The sequence below is a fragment of the Salvelinus alpinus genome, chromosome 22, assembly GCF_045679555.1.
Source record: "Salvelinus alpinus chromosome 22, SLU_Salpinus.1, whole genome shotgun sequence".
NCBI classification, from domain to species: Eukaryota; Metazoa; Chordata; class Actinopteri; order Salmoniformes; family Salmonidae; genus Salvelinus; species Salvelinus alpinus.
The window spans coordinates 50,610,545-50,630,514 of record NC_092107.1 but is presented as its reverse complement, the minus strand read 5'-3'; the positions used below and the strand labels follow the sequence as shown (position 1 = coordinate 50,630,514).

Below are 19,970 nucleotides of genomic sequence, written 5' to 3'. Positions count from 1 at the left end.
ATTAATAGTTGACAGTGAAAAGGAGATTAGGGTGTTACATTTCTAGATTTGCAACACGCTGAGCACAAAACACGCTGAGCACAAAACACATGAGCACGAAACACGCTGAACACAAAACACATGAGCACAAAACACGCTGAACACAAAACACATGAGCACAAAACACATGAGCACAAATCACATGAGCACAAAACACGCTGAACACAAAACACATGACCACAAAACAAATGAGCACGAAACACGCTGAACACAAAACACATGAGCACAAATCACATGAGCACAAAACACGCTGAACACAAAACACATGAGCACAAAACACATGAGCACGAAACACGCTGAACACAAAACACGCTGAACACAAAACACATGAGCACAAAACACATGAGCACGAAACACGCTGAACACAAAACACATGAGCACAAATCACATGAGCACAAAACACGCTGAACACAAAACACATGAGCACGAAACACGCTGAACACAAAACACGCTGAACACAAAACACGCTGAACACAAAACACATGAGCACGAAACACGCTGAACACATGAGCACAAAACACATGAGCACAAAACACGCTGAACACAAAACACATGAGCACAAATCACATGAGCACAAAACACGCTGAACACAAAACACATGAGCACAAATCACATGAGCACAAAACACGCTGAACACAAAACACATGAGCACAAAACACATGAGCACAAAACACATGCTTAACATGTCTCTCGTGGAAAATAGATGTTATCTCAATGAGAAAAACCTGTTTAAATAAAATATATATAAATAAAATACATGTTGAAGCACTCCCATGAAGTTGGTTTTAGAGCACATCATGGACGCGCACACACACACACACACACACACACACACACACACACACACACACACACACACACACACACACACACACACACACAGGACAGGAGAGGGGAATAGGGCAACACAGACCCTTCACATCTCTGATGAGTCCTTCGTTCCTAACATTCCTCTAACTGATACAGTTTCCTCTCCAGTATCTGCCGTACATACGTTACGATGTGACTCCAACAGGACCTTGAGCAGAAAGCTCTCCTAACTGATAGGTTGGAATGTAATAACATAACACTGGAGGCAATGACATACCCTCATATGTTCCACAAGGCTTAGTCTCTTCTGTTGTTCCAACATCATCATACTTCATGCTGTTATAGTTAATCACGCCCCATGAACGGTGACACAGTATTAGGATGGAAAGGGAGGGAATTTAAGGAGTGAGAGACAGATTGATGAGGCTCCATGCTCAAAACCTCTGTCCTGTATTTATCTTTGTGTGCGTTCCTGACAAGATGTGGTGGAGGAATCTGAAGAACTCTCCAGGGTCCCCCTGTATCCTCGTCTCCCTGTATCCTCGTCTCCCTGTATCCTCGTCCCCCTGTATCCTCGTCCCCCTGTATCCTCGTCCTCCCTGTATCCTTGTCTCCCTGTATCCTCGTCTCCCTGTATCCTCGTGTTTTCACACACACACTACCCTATATCCTTGTCACCTTATATCCTTGTCAGCCTATATTCTTGTCACCTGAATCCTTGTCTCCTTTTCACCCTATATCCTTGTCTCCTTATATCCTTGTCTCCTTGTCACCTTATATCCTTGTCACCTTATATCCTTGTCACCTTATCCTTGTCAACTTATATCCTTGTCACCCTATATCCTTGTCTCCTTGCCTCAGTGCATGGAGGTCGGTCACATGGGTTAGCCAGGTCAGGAGGGAGGAAGTAGTTGTTTTAGCTGACCATGACAGATGAGGGATCAGACCCGGTGTGTACCAGGTGTGTCTGTGACCCCTTACCTCCTCCTCACCTTGTCCCGTCTACTCCCCCCTACCTCCTCCTCACCTTGTCCTGTCTACTCCCCCTACCTCCACCTCACCATGTCCTGTCTACTCCCGCCTACCTCCTCCTTTCCTTGTCCTGTCTACTCCCCCCTACCTCCTCCTCACCTTGTCCTGTCTACTCCCCCCTACCTCCACCTCACCTTGTCCTGTCCACTCCCCCTACCTCCTCCTCACCTTGTCCTGTCTACTCCCCCCTACCTCCACCTCACCTTGACCTGTCTACTCCCCCCTACCTCCACCTCACCTTGTCCTGTCTACTCCCCTCCACCTCACCTTGTCCTGTCTACTCCCCCCTACCTCCTCCTCATTTTGTCCTGTCTACTCCCCCCTACCTCCACCTCACCTTGTCCTGTCTACTCCCCCCTACCTCAACTTCTCCTTGTCCTGTCTACTCCCCCCTACCTCCACCTCACCTTGTCCTGTCTACTCCCCCCTACCTCCACCTCACCTTGTCCTGTCTACCCACTACCTCAACTTCTCCTTGTCCTGTCTACTCCCCTCCACCTCACCTTGTCCTGTCTACTCCCCCCTACCTCCACCTCGCCTTGTCCTGTCTCCTCCCCTCCACCTCCCCTTGTCCTGTCTACTCCCCCCTACCTCCACCTCACCTTGTCCTGTCTACTCCCCCCTACCTCCACCTCACCTTGTCCTGTCTACTCCCCTCCACCTCACCTTGTCCTGTCTACTCCCCTCCACCTCACCTTGTTCTGTCTACTCCCCTCCACCTCACCTTGTCCTGTCTACTCCCCCCTACCTCCACCTCTTCTTACCTCGGCTCACCCTCTGCTTCGCTCCTGACAGGATCCCCGGCGTGTCGATGATGCTGATGCTCTCCAGGACCTGATTGGGCAGCTGGGCGCACTGGAACCTATCACGCAACAGCAGAGAAGGGGGCGGGACATGACACAACACTCATACAATGCCTTACAAAAGTATTCATCCACCTTGGCGGTTTTCCTATTTTGTTGCATTACAACCTGTAATTTAAATAGATTTTTATTTGGATTTCATGTAATGGACATAAACAAAATAGTCCAAATTGGTGAAGTGAAATGAAAATAATTACTTGTTTAAAAAAGTGATGCGTGCATATGTATTCACCCTCTTTGCTATGAAGCCCCTAAATAAGATTTGGTGCAACCAATTACCTTCAGAAGTCACATAATTAGTTGTATAAAGTCCACCTGTGTGCAATCTAAGTGTCACATGATCTCAGTTTATATACACCTGTTCTGAAAGGCCCCAGAGTCTACAAGACCACTAAGCAAGCAGCACAATGAAGACCAAGGAGCTCTCCAAACAGGTCAGGGACAAAGTTGTGGAGAAGTACAGATCAGGGTTGGGTTATAAAAAAATATCCGAAACTTTGAACATCCCACGGAACACCATTAAATCCATTATTAAAAAATGGAAAGAATATGGCACCACAACAAACCTGCCAAGAGAGGGCCGCCCACCAAAACTCACAGACCAGGCAAGGAGGGCATTAATCAGAGGCAACAAAGAGACCAAAGATAACCCTGAAGGAGCTGCAAAGCTCCACAGCGGGGATTGGAGTATCTGTCCATAGGACCACTTTAAGCCGTACACTTCACAGAGCTTTAGGGAAGAGTGGCCAGAAAAAAAGCCATTGCTTAAAGAAAAAAATAAGCAGATGAGACTAAAATTGAGCTTTTTGGGCTTTTTGGCCATCAAGGAAAACACTGTCTGGCGCAAACTCAACACCTCTCATCACCCCGAGAACCCCATCCCCACAGTGAAGCATGGTGGTGGAAGCATCATGCTGTGGGGATGTTTTTCATCTGCAGGGACTGGAAAACTGATCAGAATTTAAGGAATGATGGATGGTGCTAAATACAGGGAAATTCTTGAGGGAAACCTGTTTCAGTCTTCCAGAGATTTGAGACTGGGATGGAGGTTCACCTTCCAGCAGGACAATGACCCTAAGCATACTGCTAAAGCAACCCTCGAGTGGTTTAAGGGGAAACATTTAAATGTCTTGGTATGGCCTAGTCAAATCCCAGACCTCAATCCAATTGAGAATCTGTGGTATGACTTAAAGATTGATGTACACCAGCGGAACCCATCCAACTTGAAGGAGCTGGAACAGATTTGCCTTGAAGAATGGGCAAAATCCCAGTGGCTAGATGTGCCAAGCTTATAGAGACATACCCCAAGAGACTTGCAGCTGTAATTGCAGCAAAAACTGGCAAAGTATTGACTTGTGGGGGATGAATAGTTATGCACGCTCAAGTTTTCAGTTTTTTTGTCTTATTTCTTGTTTGTTTCACAATAAAACATATTTTGCATCTTCAAAGTGGGAGGCTTGTTGTGTAAATCAAATTATAGATTTGTGGGGTTTATATTTTAATTCCAGATTGTAAGGCAACAAAATAGGAAAAATGCCAAGGGGGTTGAATACTTTCGCAAGCCACTGTAAAACAATAACACAATAACACAACATGGAACAGTTAGAGGAGGGTCTAGCATCTATAATTTACCTACAGGTTCTCCTCAGGTCACTCAGGTCAGGGCAGCTTTCCAAACATTCCACTAAATGCCCCCCCCCCCCAACCCCCCTCCCGTCCACCGCTCCATCAGTTAACATCAATGGAATGAATGTGGATAATGGAGGAACATGATGCTGAGCGATTAACCTGCCCAAAAAATGTCTGCGTTTAATGCACAGCTTCTCTAAAGATAAATCAGATCAAGCCTGAACTGTGTGATGTAGTAGGGAGTTGTAGTTTCCAACAGGTCAATAATCTACATAGTTTAGTGCAGAAAACGTGGTAATTCACTACAATGACCATTATCCATTGTGCGAGAGAGAAAGAATGAAGAAGGTGCGATGGAGAGGGATACAGAGCAGTTGCTTCACTAGGGTTCTCTACCTGAAAATACACATGATCTAAGTGATTGATAGTTGGTATTCAGCAGTCTTAAAGCCTTATTTACTTTGAACAAATAGTGATTTTGTCAGACAGAATAGACAGCAGCTCTATTGAGATGAGATGATGACTTGGAATAAAATAATATAGTTATCAAATAAAACTAATGTAATATATTATATATTTATATACATAACTAATGTAATATATTATATATATAAAACTAATGTAATATATATATATATAAAACTAATGTAATATACAGTGGGGAGAACAAGTATTTGATACACTGCCGATTTTGCAGGTTTTCCTACTTACAAAGCATGTAGAGGTCTGTAATTTTTATCATAGGTACACTTCAACTGTGAGAGACGGAATCTAAAACAAAAATCCAGAAAATCACATTGTATGATTTTTAAGTAATTAATTTGCATTTTATTGCATGACATAAGTATTTGATACATCAGAAAAGCAGAACTTAATATTTGGTACAGAAACCTTTGTTTGCAATTACAGAGATCATACGTTTCCTGTAGTTCTTGACCAGGTTTGCACACACTGCAGCAGGGATTTTGGCCCACTCCTCCATACAGACCTTCTCCAGATCCTTCAGGTTTCGGGGCTGTCGCTGGGCAATATGGACTTTCAGCTCCCTCCAAAGATTTTCTATTGGGTTCAGGTCTGGAGACTGGCTAGGCCACTCCAGGACCTTGAGATGCTTCTTACGGAGCCACTCCTTAGTTGCCCTGGCTGTGTGTTTCGGGTCGTTGTCATGCTGGAAGACCCAGCCACGACCCATCTTCAATGCTCTTACTGAGGGAAGGAGGTTGTTGGCCAAGATCTCGCGATACATGGCCCCATCCATCCTCCCCTCAATACGGTGCAGTCGTCCTGTCCCCTTTGCAGAAAAGCATCCCAAAAGAATGATGTTTCCACCTCCATGCTTCACGGTTGGGATGGTGATCTTGGGGTTGTAGTCATCCTTCTTCTTCCTCCAAACACGGCGAGTGAAGTTTAGACCAAAAAGCTCTATTTTTGTCTCAACAGACCACATGACCTTCTCCCATTCCTCCTCTGGATCATCCAGATGGTCATTGGCAAACTTCAGACGGGCCTGGACATGCGCTGGCTTGAGCAGGGGGACCTTGCGTGCGCTGCAGGATTTTAATCCATGACGGCGTAGTGTGTTACTAATGGTTTTCTTTGAGACTGTGGTCCCAGCTCTCTTCAGGTCATTGACCAGGTCCTGCCGTGTAGTTCTGGCTGATCCCTCACCTTCCTCATGATCATTGATGCCCCACGAGGTGAGATCTTGCATGGAGCCCCAGACCGAGGGTGATTGACCATCATCTTGAACTTCTTCCATTTTCTAATAATTGCGCCAACAGTTGTTGCCTTCTCACCAAGCTGCTTGCCTATTGTCCTGTAGCCCATCCCAGCCTTGTGCAGGTTTACAATTTTATCCCTGATGTCCTTACACAGCTCTCTGGTCTTGGCCATTGTGGAGAGGTTGGAGTCTGTTTGATTGAGTGTGTGGACAGGTGTCTTTTATACAGGTAACAAGTTCAAACAGGTGCAGTTAATACAGGTAATGAGTGGAGAACAGGAGGGCTTCTTAAAGAAAAACTAACAGGTCTGTGAGAGCCGGAATTCTTACTGGTTGGTAGGTGATCAAATACTTATGTCATGCAATAAAATGCAAATGAATTACTTAAAAATCATACAATGTGATTTTCTGGATTTTTGTTTTAGATTCCGTCTCTCACAGTTGAAGTGTACCTATGATAAAAATTACAGACCTCTACATGCTTTGTAAGTAGGAAAACCTGCAAAATCGGCAGTGTATCAAATACTTGTTCTCCCCACTGTATATATATATAACTAATGTAATACATTATATATTTATATATACATAACTAATGTAATATATTATATATTTATATATAAATAACTAATGTAATATATATATAAAACTAATGTAATATATTATATATAAAACTAATGTAAATATATATATATATATATATATAAAACTAATGTAATATATTATATATATATAAAACGAATGTAATATATTATATATATATATAAAACGAATGTAATAAGTTATATATATAACTAATGTAATATATTATATATAACTAATGTAATATATTATATATATATATATATATATATATATATATATATAACTAATGTAATATATATATAAAACTAATGTAATATATATATAAAACTAATGTGATATATTATATATATAACTAATGTAATATACACAACAACTGAAATGTGTTATTAAAGTAAAGTAATGTGAATAACTGATGGTTAATAAGTGATAAACAGTAATGGACAGTTAACTACCATCATGGGACTTTTATTGTTTTATTATGTGTCTAAAAACATAATCTAAATCTTAAACCATGATAATTTTATAAATAATCAAACCAAAAACTGAACCAACCTAAAAAAAGAAAGCACTCTCAACACAGTCAAGGTAACAGCTAAAGGCGATCTAGGAACCAGATCATGAGTTGAGAGCTGGACCCATTGTGCTACTGTGTCGGACTACTCCCTTCCCAGGACCCATTGTGTTGAAGCAGGACTCTCAATGCTCTGGGCTTCCTGAAGGAAAACGGTCTCCAGTGCCATAGCCTCAACAATATGACCTGCTAATGATCGTCCGCTAACAACAACACCAGCTACTTCCTGATTCAGATGGCTTTAACGAGACCAGGGCTTCACCAGACAGGAAGGACTGACGCAAACACACCCCACCAAGGAGGGGGAGAGAGAGAGAAAGAGAAAGAGAGAGAGAGAGAAAGAGAGAGAGAGAAAGAGAGAGAGCGAAAGAGAGAGAGAGAGAAAGAAAGAGAGCGAAAAAGAGAGAGAGAGCGAAAGAGAGAGAGAGAGAGCGAAAGAGAGAGAGAGAAAGAGAGAAAGAGAGAAAGAGAGCGAAAGAGAGAGAGAGCGAAAGAGAGAGAGAGAGAGAGCGAAAGAGAGAGAGAGCGAAAGAGAGAGAGAGAGAGCGCGAAAGAGAGAGAGAGAGCGAAAGAGAGAGAGAGAGCGAGAGAGAGAGAGAGCGAAAGAGAGAGAGAGCGAAAGAGAGAGAGAGAGCGAAAAAGAGAGAGAGAGAAGAGAGACCATTCCTTGGATCTTTGTAATTTGTGCGTCAGAACGTCAGAATGCTAGATCTAGCCTGATGGTTATGGTTAGGATTTTGGGAGTGTAGGCTGGTCCCAGATCTGTGCCTTAAGGTTACATCTACTGTATCTCTACAGTTGATATGGCTTCAGTATAACAGCAAACAATGTTCCATAAACAGTAAGGCCGAGCTGCCACAGCTTGCCTCAATAGAAGGAAATCCCATGAAAAAGGGTATCCCAGACGACAGGATAAACACATCAGAGCAGTGGAAAATACCTCAGGGTGATTCAGCCCAGCCAGTCTGCTCTGCTTTACCCTGGCCCTGCCACGTCTCTGACGTCACCTGTTAGTTAGTCCTGCATGGTTTGTGGCTCTTGGGGCCCTCTGACCCTGCCTTTAAACTGGAGCACATAGCAGCTCATATCTGAGTACACGACCTCCCCCCACGCTCTCCCTCTCTACAGAGATATCACTCCCTTTCTCCATTTTTCCACAAATAAGGCAAGTCCCTCCCAGCTCAGAAATTTGGCACGGACACTTGGAATTCCACAGAGCAAAAAAAAAAACGAACACACTTCTTTCTCTCCCCTCCTCCAACCCCCTTCCCTTCAGACAAGCCCTTCTAGAACATTCTAAAACACGACATCCAGCATTCTGGATTCCGCCCCTGTACTCACCTGTTGAGGAAGGTGTTTCCGAAGGGGTTGAGCTTGCGAAAAGGTTTGTTGGGGTCAACGATGAGAGCGTTGCCCGGGATCACCCCTTCCACCTCGCCGTGCATGATGGCTGTGAAACAGTCGGTGGTCGGCTCTGGTCCTATCCTGCTTCCTGGAATATCCTGCTCCAACAGATACCTGTTACACACAGCAACGGGTCACCAGGTCAGATACCTGTTACACACAGCAACGGGTCACCAGGTCAGATACCTGTTACACACAGCAAACGGGTCACCAGGTCAGATACCTGTTACACACAGCAAACGGGTCACCAGGTCAGATACCTGATACACACACAGCAACGGGTCACCAGGTCAGAATGAATACTAGCAGTAAATCAGGACGACATACGGTATGATGTGTAGTACTACATCAATAGGGCCCAGGTAGCTGGAGTCAGTCATAGGACACAGAGGCCCTTCCTATAATTTATAAAGGCTGGTCTAGAGTCCATACAGTATAATCTGGGAAAAGTCTTACTTGATAATGGTAGTCTTGCCAGTAGACTACTACCCCACCAACATAGTTATGGACTATAGGTTAACCTGTCATGTACAGGGCCTTCAGAAACCATGGACTATAGGTTAACCTGTCATGTACAGGGCCTTCAGAAACCATGGACTATAGGTTAACCTGTCATGTACAGGGCCTTCAGAAACCATGGACTATAGGTTAACCTGTCATGTACAGGGCCTTCAGAAACCATGGACTATAGGTTAACCTGTCATGTACAGGGCCTTCAGAAACCATGGACTATAGGTTAACCTGTCATGTACAGGGCCTTCAGAAACCATGGACTATAGGTTAACCTGTCATGTACAGGGCCTTCAGAAAGTATTCATACCCCAAGACTTATTCCACATTTTGTTTTGTTACAGCCTGAATTCAACATGGATCAAATAGATTTTCTTTCTCACCCATCTACACGCAATACCCCATAATGAATGATAAAGTGAAAACATGTTTTTATACATTTTTGCAAATTTATTGAAGATACAGCAAATATCTTATTTACATAAGTAAATACATGTTAGAATCCCATTTGGCAGTGATTACAGCTGTGAGTCTTTCTGGGTATGTCTAAGAGCTTTGCACACCTGGATTGTATAATATTTGCACATTATTCTTTTAAAAATTCTTACAGCTCTGTCAAGTTGGTTGTTGATCATTGCTAGACAGACATTTTCATGCTGATTTAAGTCAAAACTGTAACTAGGCCAGTCAGAACGTTCACTGTCATCTTGGTTAGCAACTCCAGTGTATATTTGGCCTTGTGTTTTAGATTATTGTCCTGCTGAAAGGTGAATTCATCTCCCAGTGTCTGTTGGAAAGCAGACTGAACCAGGTTTTGCTCTAGGACTTTGCCTGTGCTCAGCGCTATTCATTTTCTTTTTATCCTAGTCCTTGTCAATGACAAGCATACCCATAACATGATGCAGCCGCCACCATGCTTGAAAATATAAAGACTGGTACTCAGTGATGTTGATTTGCCCCAAACATAACACTTTGTATTCAGGACATAAATTGCCACATTTTTTGCAGTTTTACTTTAGTGCCTTATTGCAAACAGAATGTATGTTTTGGAATATTTTTTTGTCTGTACAGGCTTCCTTCTTTTCACTCTGTCATTTAAATTAGTATTCTGGAGTAACTACCATGTTGTTGATGCATCCTTAGTTTTCTCTTATCACAGCCATTAAACGCTGTAACTGTTTTAAAGTCACCATTGGCCTCATGGTGAAATCCCTGAGCGGTTTCCTTCCTCTCCGGCAACTGAGTTAGGAAGGACGCATGCCTTCTGCTTTTCATTTTTTAAATTAATAAACAAAACAATTCTACAAAACATAATTTCACTTCAACATTATAGGGTATTGTGTGTAGGCCAGTGCCCCCCCCAAAAATCTCAATATAATCAATTTTTAGTTCAGGCTGTAACACAACAAAATGTGGAAAAAGTCAATGGGTGTGAATACTTTCTGAAGGCTCTGTATATAAACTTTACTATATGTAAAGCTTACTGAATATAAACCTTAGTGTGTATAATATCTTACTTGATGAACGTAGTCTTGCCAGTGGAGTACTGTCCCACCACCAGTACCATGGGTTTGTTGTCAAAGTCTGCGTCCTCCAGAGAGGGGGAGTGGAAGTCATGGAAACCGTAGTACTGCTCCAGGGGGAGGAGCTTCTGACGGTACAGAGACTTTAGCCCCTCTGTTACCGTCCTGATCACCTCAGGAGTCTTCTTCACATCCTTACGGCCCCAACGAGACATCCTGATTGGCCGACTGGCTGAATGATTGGCCGATTGGTTGATTGTTGTCCTTCGAGAGGACTTGGGAGTTCCGTAAAGTACCTGTGGGTGTGTGTTGCGTCTGTGTTTCTTGAAGGTGACCCTGGGACCGTTTTCAGGTGTTTCCTGTGTTTTAATGTGAACTCTTCTCCTCTGAGACCTCTTCTTCAGTCGAGCCTCTTAGAGGATGGTACTGGATGCTACTGTACGGCCTGCTTTATGTCGTTAAAGCTCTGGTCTGAGGTCTTCCCTCTCCACTCTGACTCCTGAAAAGACTTCTGTGGGGGGAAAAAAAGAAAACCAGCAATGAAACGTAAATTATAAACATCCAGAAAGACACGAACACACTGCTGCAAAAGAAAACCGTCAACAAATTGTCAACATGTTCCAGTGCCATTTTGTAGTGACAGGAGAAACAACGTAGAACAGAAACAACTAGAAACAATGTAGAACAGAGAGTCTGTTCAGAACACGCTACACATACAGAACATACAGCTAGATGTATAGGGACCTAGCATAGAACAGCTATGATACTCAACAATAGGTCAGTGGGATTTCAGGTCTATGCATACAAATTCTGTCTGCAACATTGTGAATATTACACCCTACTGAACACTGCCTGTCTGCCTGTCTACTGCTTTGACTTTTCCTACGGACGTGGAGTCAGATTTAGCCCACTACAGTATATTGTCTGGACTCTTGGATAACTTGGATTTATTCCGGCAGGGACACATATAGAATGCTACCCTCCACAATATAACCTTCACTCCAGATTCAAAACTCCAAACCTACAACCTAATTTTGGACAAAATTACCTGGAAGGATTACTACTTGCAAGGATTCCTTTTTTCAAGCTGTACAGAGGGTGCTTTGGCAAACAAACAGTAGAGACCTGAGGACACCATCCAACCCGGAACTGAGACAGACCAGACACAACTTTAATTGGCACTGAGGTGTGAAGTGAGAGGTGTCATAGCCTTTGAGCCCAACAAAGGGCGGGAGTCTGTTCAAAGACCATCCAATGGCATTTTCTACACAAAATCTGCCTCCAGAAATTAAAGCTTCTTCCAAGTGGGTGTGACACACTCCCTTTGCCTGCTGCACCGCTGCTTGGATTCCACCTGGTGATCTGTTCACCGTCTGCCCTGGTCTGTCTCGCCCTGTCTGGTACAGGTACCCCCACCACACTCCCCCCTCTCTCCCGAGCTTTCGCTCGCCTCCAGCACACAGGTACTGTTGGAGCGAGTGACTCTGAACTTACAATGGCTAGCCCCAAGTCGTTATATATTTTTTCTTGTGCATTTTTCTATTTGCCTCATGACTCCTGCATGCTTTGTTGACTATGAACTTTCTTGTTTACCCAACCGTGGGATTAACTATGTTTGTTTCCACACTCGGGACTCTCTATTGGTTACACGTACTCTTGGCCTCCCATCCTATTCTAACCACCTCTCGCCGGCTTTGTATTCATGTTACCTGATGAAATTTATATGATCTTGTTGCCGTCTGATGCACATTCAAATGTCAGAAATCAGCACTGCAGAGCTCTCCCTGTCCTCCGCCGTGCCCTGATTGTATTACTGTTGATGATATCTGGAAATATGCATGTACACCCTGGCCCATCTACTGTTGCTAGACCCATTTCTGACTTGTGTTCTGATATCTGCTTCACTGATTTCTGCTCTCGTAAAAGCCTGGGTTTTCTGCACGTTAACACTAGAAGCTTATTACCTAAAATGGATCAATTGAAAGTGTGGGTTCACAGCTCCAATCCAGATGTGTTGGTCATTACTGAGACGTGGTTAAGGAAGAGTGTTTTGAATACTGATGTTAACCTTTCTGGTTTTAACCTTTTTCTGCAAGACAGGTCTTCCAAAGGTGGGGGACTGGCAATCTTTACCAAGGATCACCTTCAGTGCTCGGTTGTCTCCACCAAGTCTGTCCCCAAACAATTTGATTTGCTGGTTTTAAGCATTAAACTTTCAAATAACTATTTGGTGACTGTTGCTGGGTGCTATCGTCCTCCATCAGCACCGGCCTGCACCCTACCTGCCCTAAGCTCTCTCCTGGTCCCTTACACTAAGTCTGAATTTGTCCTGCTAGGTAACCTAAACTGGGACATGCTTAAACCACCTGACCAAGTCCTAAAGCAATGGGACTCCCTAAATCTTTCTCAGATTATTACCAATCCCACAAGGTATGACCCCAAACACCCAGAAAAGGCTACTCTCCTTGATGTTTAGTCTCACAAATAATCCTGATAGGTATCAGTCTGGTGTTTTCAGTAATGACCTTAGTGATCACTGTTTTACAGCCTGCGTTCGTAATGGCTGCTCAGTTGAACGACCTGTCCTGATTTGTCATAGACGCTTGCTAAAAGAATATTAATTAGCAAGCCTTTCTTCATGACCTGGCTTCTGTAAAATGGTATAGAATCAGCGAGATCCCCTCTGTCGAAGACGCCTGGACCTTATTTTTAAATATTTTCAGTGGTGTTGTTAACAATCACGCTCTAATAAAGAAAATAAGAATTAAAAACAGGTTCCTGGTTCGACCGTAATCTTGCAGAGTTACTCCACCTCAAGAATTGCATTTGGTGAAAGGCTCGGCACACGCACACTCAGGCTGACTGGCTCTCGTTCAGGCAAATGAGAAATAAGTGCACTCGGGCTATCCAGAAGGCCAAAGTTAGTTACTTTAAGGAGCAGTTCTCTCTCTGTGGGTCTAACCCCAAGAAGTTCTGGAAAACGGTTAAAGACCTGGAGAATAAACCCTCCTCCTCACAGTTGCCCATGTCCCTTAATGTTGATGATGTGGTTGTTACTGACAAGAAGCACATGGCTGAGCTCTTTAAATCACCACTTTATTAAGTCAGGATTCCTATTTGACTCAGTCATGCCTCCTTGCCCGTCCAACATTTCCTCATCTCCCACCCCTTCTAATGTGACTATCCCCGATGCTTCTCCCTCTTTTTCCCCTGCCCCGCTACAAAGTTTCTCGCTGCAGGCGGTCACTGAGTCCGAGGTGCTAAAGGAGCTCCTTAAACTTGAACTCAAAAAAACATCTGGGTCAGATGGTTTAGACCCTTTCTTCTTTAAGGTTGCTGCCCCTATCATCGCCAAGCCCATCTCTGACCTGTTTAACCTGCCTCTCCTCTCTGGGGAGGTTCCCATTGCTTGGAAGGCAGCCACGGTGCGTCCTTTATTTAAAGGGGGAGATCAAGCTGATCCTAACTGTTATAGACCAATTTCTATTTTGCCCTGTTTTCATCAAAAGTGTTGGAAAAACTTGTCAATAATCAACTGACTGGCTTTCTTGATGTCTATTGTATTCTCTCTGGTATGCAATCTGGTTTCTACTCAGGTTATGGATGTGTCACTGCAACCTTAAAGGTCCTCAATGATGTCACCATCGACCTTGATTCTAAGCAATGTTGTGCTGCTATTTTTATTGACTTGGCCAAAGCTTTTGACATGGTAAACCATTCCATTCTTGTTGGTCGGCTAAGGAGTATTGGTGTCTCTGAGGGGTCTTTGGCCTGGTCTGCTAACTACCTCTCTCAAAGAGTGCAGTGTATAAAGTTAGAACATCTGCTGTCTCAGCCACAGCCTGTCACCAAGGGAGTACCCTAAGGCTCGATCCTAGGCCCCACACTCTTCTTAATTTCCATCAACAACATAGCTCAGGCAGTAGGAAGCTCTCTCATCCATTTATATGCAGTTGATACAGTCTTATACTCAGCTGGCCCCTCCCCGGAATTTGTGTTAAATGCTCTACAACAAAGTTTATAAGTGTCCAACAAGCTTTCTCTGCCCTTAACCTTGTTCTGAACACCTCCAAAACAAAGGTCATGTGGTTCGGTAAGAAGAATGCCCCTCTCCCCACAGGTGTGATTACTACCTCTGAGGGTTTAGAGCTTGAGGTAGTCACCTCATACAAGTAATTGGGAGTATGGCTAGACGGTACACTGTCCTTCTCTCAGCACATATCAAAGCTGCAGGCTAAGGTTAAATCTAGACTTGGTTTCCTCTATCGTAATCACTCCTGTTTCACCCCAGCTGCCAAACTAACCCTGATTCAGATGACCATCCTACCCATGTTAGATTACGGAGACATAATTTATAGATCGGCAGGTAAGGGTGCTCTCGAGCTGCTAAATGTCCTTTACCATTCGGCCATCAGATTTGCCACCAATGCTCCTTATAGGACACATCACTGCACTCTGTACTCCTCTGTAAACTGGTCATCTCTATATACCCGTCGCAAGACCCACTGGTTGATGCTTATTTATAAAACCCTCTTAGGCCTGACTCCCCCCTATCTGAGATATCTACCGCAGCCCTCATCCTCCACATACAACACCCGTTCTGCCAGTCACATTCTGTTAAAGGTCCCCAAAGCACACACATCCCTGGGTTGCTCGTCTTTTCAGTTCGCGATTAGAACGAGCTGCAACAAACACAAACTGGACAGTTTTATCTCCATCTCTTCATTCAAAGACTCAATCATGGACACTCTTACTGACAGTTGTGGCCGCTTTGCGTGATGTATTGTTGTCTCTACCTTCTTGCTCTTTGTGATGTTGTCTGAGCCCAATAATGTTTGTACCATGTTGTGTTTCTACCATGTTGTGTTGCTTCCATGTTGTTGCCATGTTGTGTTGCTACCATGCTGTGTTGCTACCATGTTGTTGCCATGTTGTGTTGCTACCATGCTGTGTTGTCATGTTGTGTTGCTACCATGCTGTGTTGTCATGTTGTGTTGCTACCATGCTGTGTTGTCATGTTGTGTTGCTACCATGCTGTGTTGTCATGTTGTGTTGCTACCATGCTGTGTTGTCATGTTGTATTGCTACCATGCTGTGTTGTCATGTTGTGTTGCTACCATGCTGTGTTGTCATGTTGTGTTGCTACCATGCTGTGTTGTCATGTTGTGTTGCTACCATGCTATGTTGTTCTCTTAGTTCTCTCTTTATGTAGTGTTGTGGTGTCTCTCTTGTCGTGATGTGTGTTTTGTCCTACATTCTTATAATAAAAAAAAATCCCTGCCCCCGTCCCCGGTAGGCCGTCATTGTATATAAGAATTTGTTCTTAACTGTTTTGCCTAGTTAAATAAAAACAAAAAATTGTAAGAGCATGTCTGGAAAAACATGGTGTTCCCTTGCAGTGGAAACACTAACACACACACACAGCTCTGCACACACACACTCAGCCCTGCACACACACACTCAGCCCTGCACACACACACACAGCCCTGCACACACACACACCTGCACACACACACACAGCCCTGCACACACACACACACACAGCCCTGCACACACACACTCAGCTCTGCACACACACACTCAGCTCTGCACACACACACTCAGCCCTGCACACACACACTCAGCTCTGCACACACACACTCAGCCCTGCACACACACACTCACAGCCGTGTGTCCACACACACTCACAGCCGTGTGTCCACACACACTCACAGCCGTGTGTCCACACACACTCACAGCCGTGTGTCCACTCACACCCAGCCCTGCTACATTAGTAGCCTACCTCATTTCCTTACATTGAAATGAGTAAGACATCAGTTTTTCCGAGAGGATGTGTTTGTTCTCAAGGGAACGTTAAATGAGTGAATGATTATGAATTGTTCGCACAATGGAACGCTGTTGGAGAATGTTGGAGCGAACACACACACACACACACACACACACACACACACACACACACACACACACACAGATCCTCTCTACATGCACAGACACAGTCTGCCCTTTCATCCGTGGGCTGTTAATCACCAGTCTGCTTTGAGAGAGCAGGTTATTACAGGAGTCAACTACCAAATGGTGCTGTATGCCCCTAGAGAAACACTACATCTGATAGGTATGAATGGTGCTGTATGCCCCTAGAGAAACACTACATCTGATAGGTATGAATGGTGCTGTATGCCCCTAGAGAAACACTACATCTGATAGGTATGAATGGTGCTGTATGCCCCTAGAGAAGCACTACATCTGATAGGTATGAATGGTGCTGTATGCCCCTAGAGAAACACTACATCTGATAGGTATGAATGGTGCTGTATGCCCCTAGAGAAACACTACATCTGATAGGTATGAATGGTGCTGTATGCCCCTAGAGAAACACTACATCTGATAGGTATGAATGGTGCTGTATGCCCCTAGAGAAGCACTACATCTGATAGGTATGAATGGTGCTGTATGCCCCTAGAGAAACATTACATCTGATAGGTATGAATGGTGCTGTATGCCCCTAGAGAAACACTACATCTGATAGGTATGAATGGTGCTGTATGCCCCTAGAGAAGCACTACATCTGATAGGTATGAATGGTGCTGTATGCCCCTAGAGAAACATTACATCTGATAGGTATGAATGGTGCTGTATGCCCCTAGAGAAACACTACATCTGATAGGTATGAATGGTGCTGTATTCCCCTAGAGAAGCATTACATCTGATAGGGTGCTGTAATGTAACTGTGTGTGGTGATAGTCAGATCAGATAGCACCTCCTGTCTTTATCTCTCTCTTTCATTCTCTCTCCCTCGGCCGGAAGAGCTACAGTGAGAGAATAAGGATAAGATCAGTCACACATCAGTAGATTTGAACTCATCTGTGGAGAGAGAGAGAAAGAGAGAGCGAGAGAGAGAGAGATGAGAGAGAGAGATGAGAGAGAGAGAGAGAGATAGAGAGAGAGAGAGGGAGAGAGAGAGAAAGAGAGAGAGAGAGCGAGAGCGAGAGCGAGAGAGAACTTCCTGGACAAAATGTTTCCCTGCAATAGCGAAGGTGTAAACTTAGCAGTAGAAATCCTGAATAGTATATTAAACATATCACCTTTTTTTTTTTAAATAAGAAAATTAGTAGCAATGAGAAAATGGTTTGATGAAGAGCGCAAAAACCTAAGAAATACATTGAGAAACCTATCCAACCCAAAAACACAGACCCAGAAACCCAGAACGCAGGCCTTTACTATGGGGAATCAGTACAGAAACACACTACGAAAAAAGAAGGAACAGCATGTGTGAAAACAGCTCAATAACCACGTTTCCATTCACAGAGTTTATGTGAGTAAAGTCATACCCATTAAAATAAATAAATCACGACAGCTGTGATGGAGACAGGAATTTCCGGTACAATTTTATACATGCCTACAGATAATTTGTTCGTTCGACATGGTAAGGATCTTTTTGAGTCTGTAAAATTAATAACGCACGAAAGGGCGGTGGAAATGCCTTTATGCACAGATATTGATATAATAACCATCATATTGAAGTAAACTTGAAATCACGCGATAATATGCTGTGTGGGTCCTCCCACTACCACTCGGGAAACCAGTTCGTTTATTAGGCTACAGATTATTTATAATTTATGATGAACTTCACAGGGTGGCGAAAGGTGATGAGCTGGATGCTCCTTTTTTATAAACAATTTTTATAAACAATCTTATTCTGGTGACACGATGATCGATGCTTGGCTGCTGTTTGACTAATACAAATATTCTCTCTCTTACCCGTAATAATCATAATGTAGACTAGACAACCTGCACTGTATCTGTGAGACGTTGGCTAGAGCGCACGGGCCAAGACCAGAGGAGGCACATTTCATATTTAGCGCAACAGTTTTCGTGTCAAAACTACCGGTAACGTTTAAAATGAGATGGAAACACATTGAACTTTCGATTTTTATTCGGTAAATGAAAACTTAAGCGGAAAAGTTAATTGTGTGCACGTCTTTCATCACGCAACAATATCCTCAACAAGTCCGTTTGGTGGGAACAGCAGTCTTTATCCAGATTTTAGAATATTTACGAGGAAACCTTTGCTAGAGAGATGGAAGATTCCAGAGTATCAAGTCACTTCTGTAAAACAGTGAATAAACAACAACATAAAGAGTTATCTATACAAAATGGAGATGTATGTATGGATAAACCACTTCTCCAACCTTTTCGACCCGATAACAAAGAACCTAGAGCTAAAATATATTATACGTTATAATTTACTAAACTTAGAATCAACTATTAAATACTACCAGAGCGCAATGGATTCTCCAATTACATTGAATGAACTACTGGACAAAATACAAAACCCTCCAACCCAAAAAGGCCTGTGGTGTTGATGGCATCTTAAATGAAATTATAACAATATACAGACCACAAATTCAACTTGGTAATATACAAACTCTTCACTATTATCCTCAGCTCTGGCATCTTCCCCGATATTTGGAACCAAGGACCGATCTCCCCAATTCACAAAAATGTAGATGAATTTGACCCCAATAACTACAGTGGAATCTGTGTCAACAATAACCTCAGGGAAACCCTCTGCAGTATCATCAACAGCAGACTCCAACATTTCGCCAGTGAAAACAAATGTTAAATTGGCTTCTTACCAGAATACCGTATGACAGACCATGTATTCACCCTGCAAACCTTAATAAAAAATAAAAAAACAATCCTAAACAAACCAAAGTATTCTCATGCTTTGTTGATTTAAAAAATGCTTTTGATTCAATTTGGCATGAGGTTCTGCTGTATAAACTGATGGAAAGCAGTGTTGGGGAAGGGGGGGGGGGGGGGGGGATCAATGTCCACAAACAATAAGTGTAAAAATTGGCAATAAACACAGAGGTATTCCATCAGAGCCGGGGGATGTATCAGGAATGCAGCTTGAGCCCCCCCCTCTTCAACATATATATACCAACTAATTGGCGAGGGCACTAGAACAGTCTGCAGCACCCGGCCTCACCCTACTAGAATCTGAAGTCAAATGTCTACTGTTTGCTGATGATCTGGTGCTTCTGTCCCCAACCAAGGAGGGCCTACAGCAGCACCTAGATCTTCTGCACAGATTCTGCCAGACCTGGGCACAGACAGTAAGGTCCAGATACCAGGACCACAAACATAAATTCTATCTAGACACTGTTGCCCTAGAGCACACAAATAATTACACCTACCTCGGCCTAAACATCAACACCACAGGTAACTTCCACAAGGCTGTGAACAATCTGAGAGACAAGGCAAGAAGGGCCTTCTACGCCGTC

At 43.5% G+C, this 19,970-nt stretch overlaps 1 protein-coding gene across 1 annotated transcript in view; it reads right to left on the bottom strand.

Annotated features, from left to right (window-relative positions):
- ehd2b (EH-domain containing 2b) overlaps positions 1 to 19,970 on the bottom strand; it is a 36,851-nt gene that overhangs the window by 5,305 nt on the left and 11,576 nt on the right. Inside the window, exons 2-4 of the mRNA XM_071360262.1 lie at positions 10,678 to 11,194; positions 8,588 to 8,764; positions 2,646 to 2,743 (exon numbers count right to left, since the gene is read on the bottom strand). Coding sequence (XP_071216363.1) covers positions 2,646 to 2,743; positions 8,588 to 8,764; positions 10,678 to 10,898 — 496 coding nt within the window. The 5' untranslated portion in view covers positions 10,899 to 11,194. The remainder of the gene's footprint in view (positions 1 to 2,645; positions 2,744 to 8,587; positions 8,765 to 10,677; positions 11,195 to 19,970) is intronic.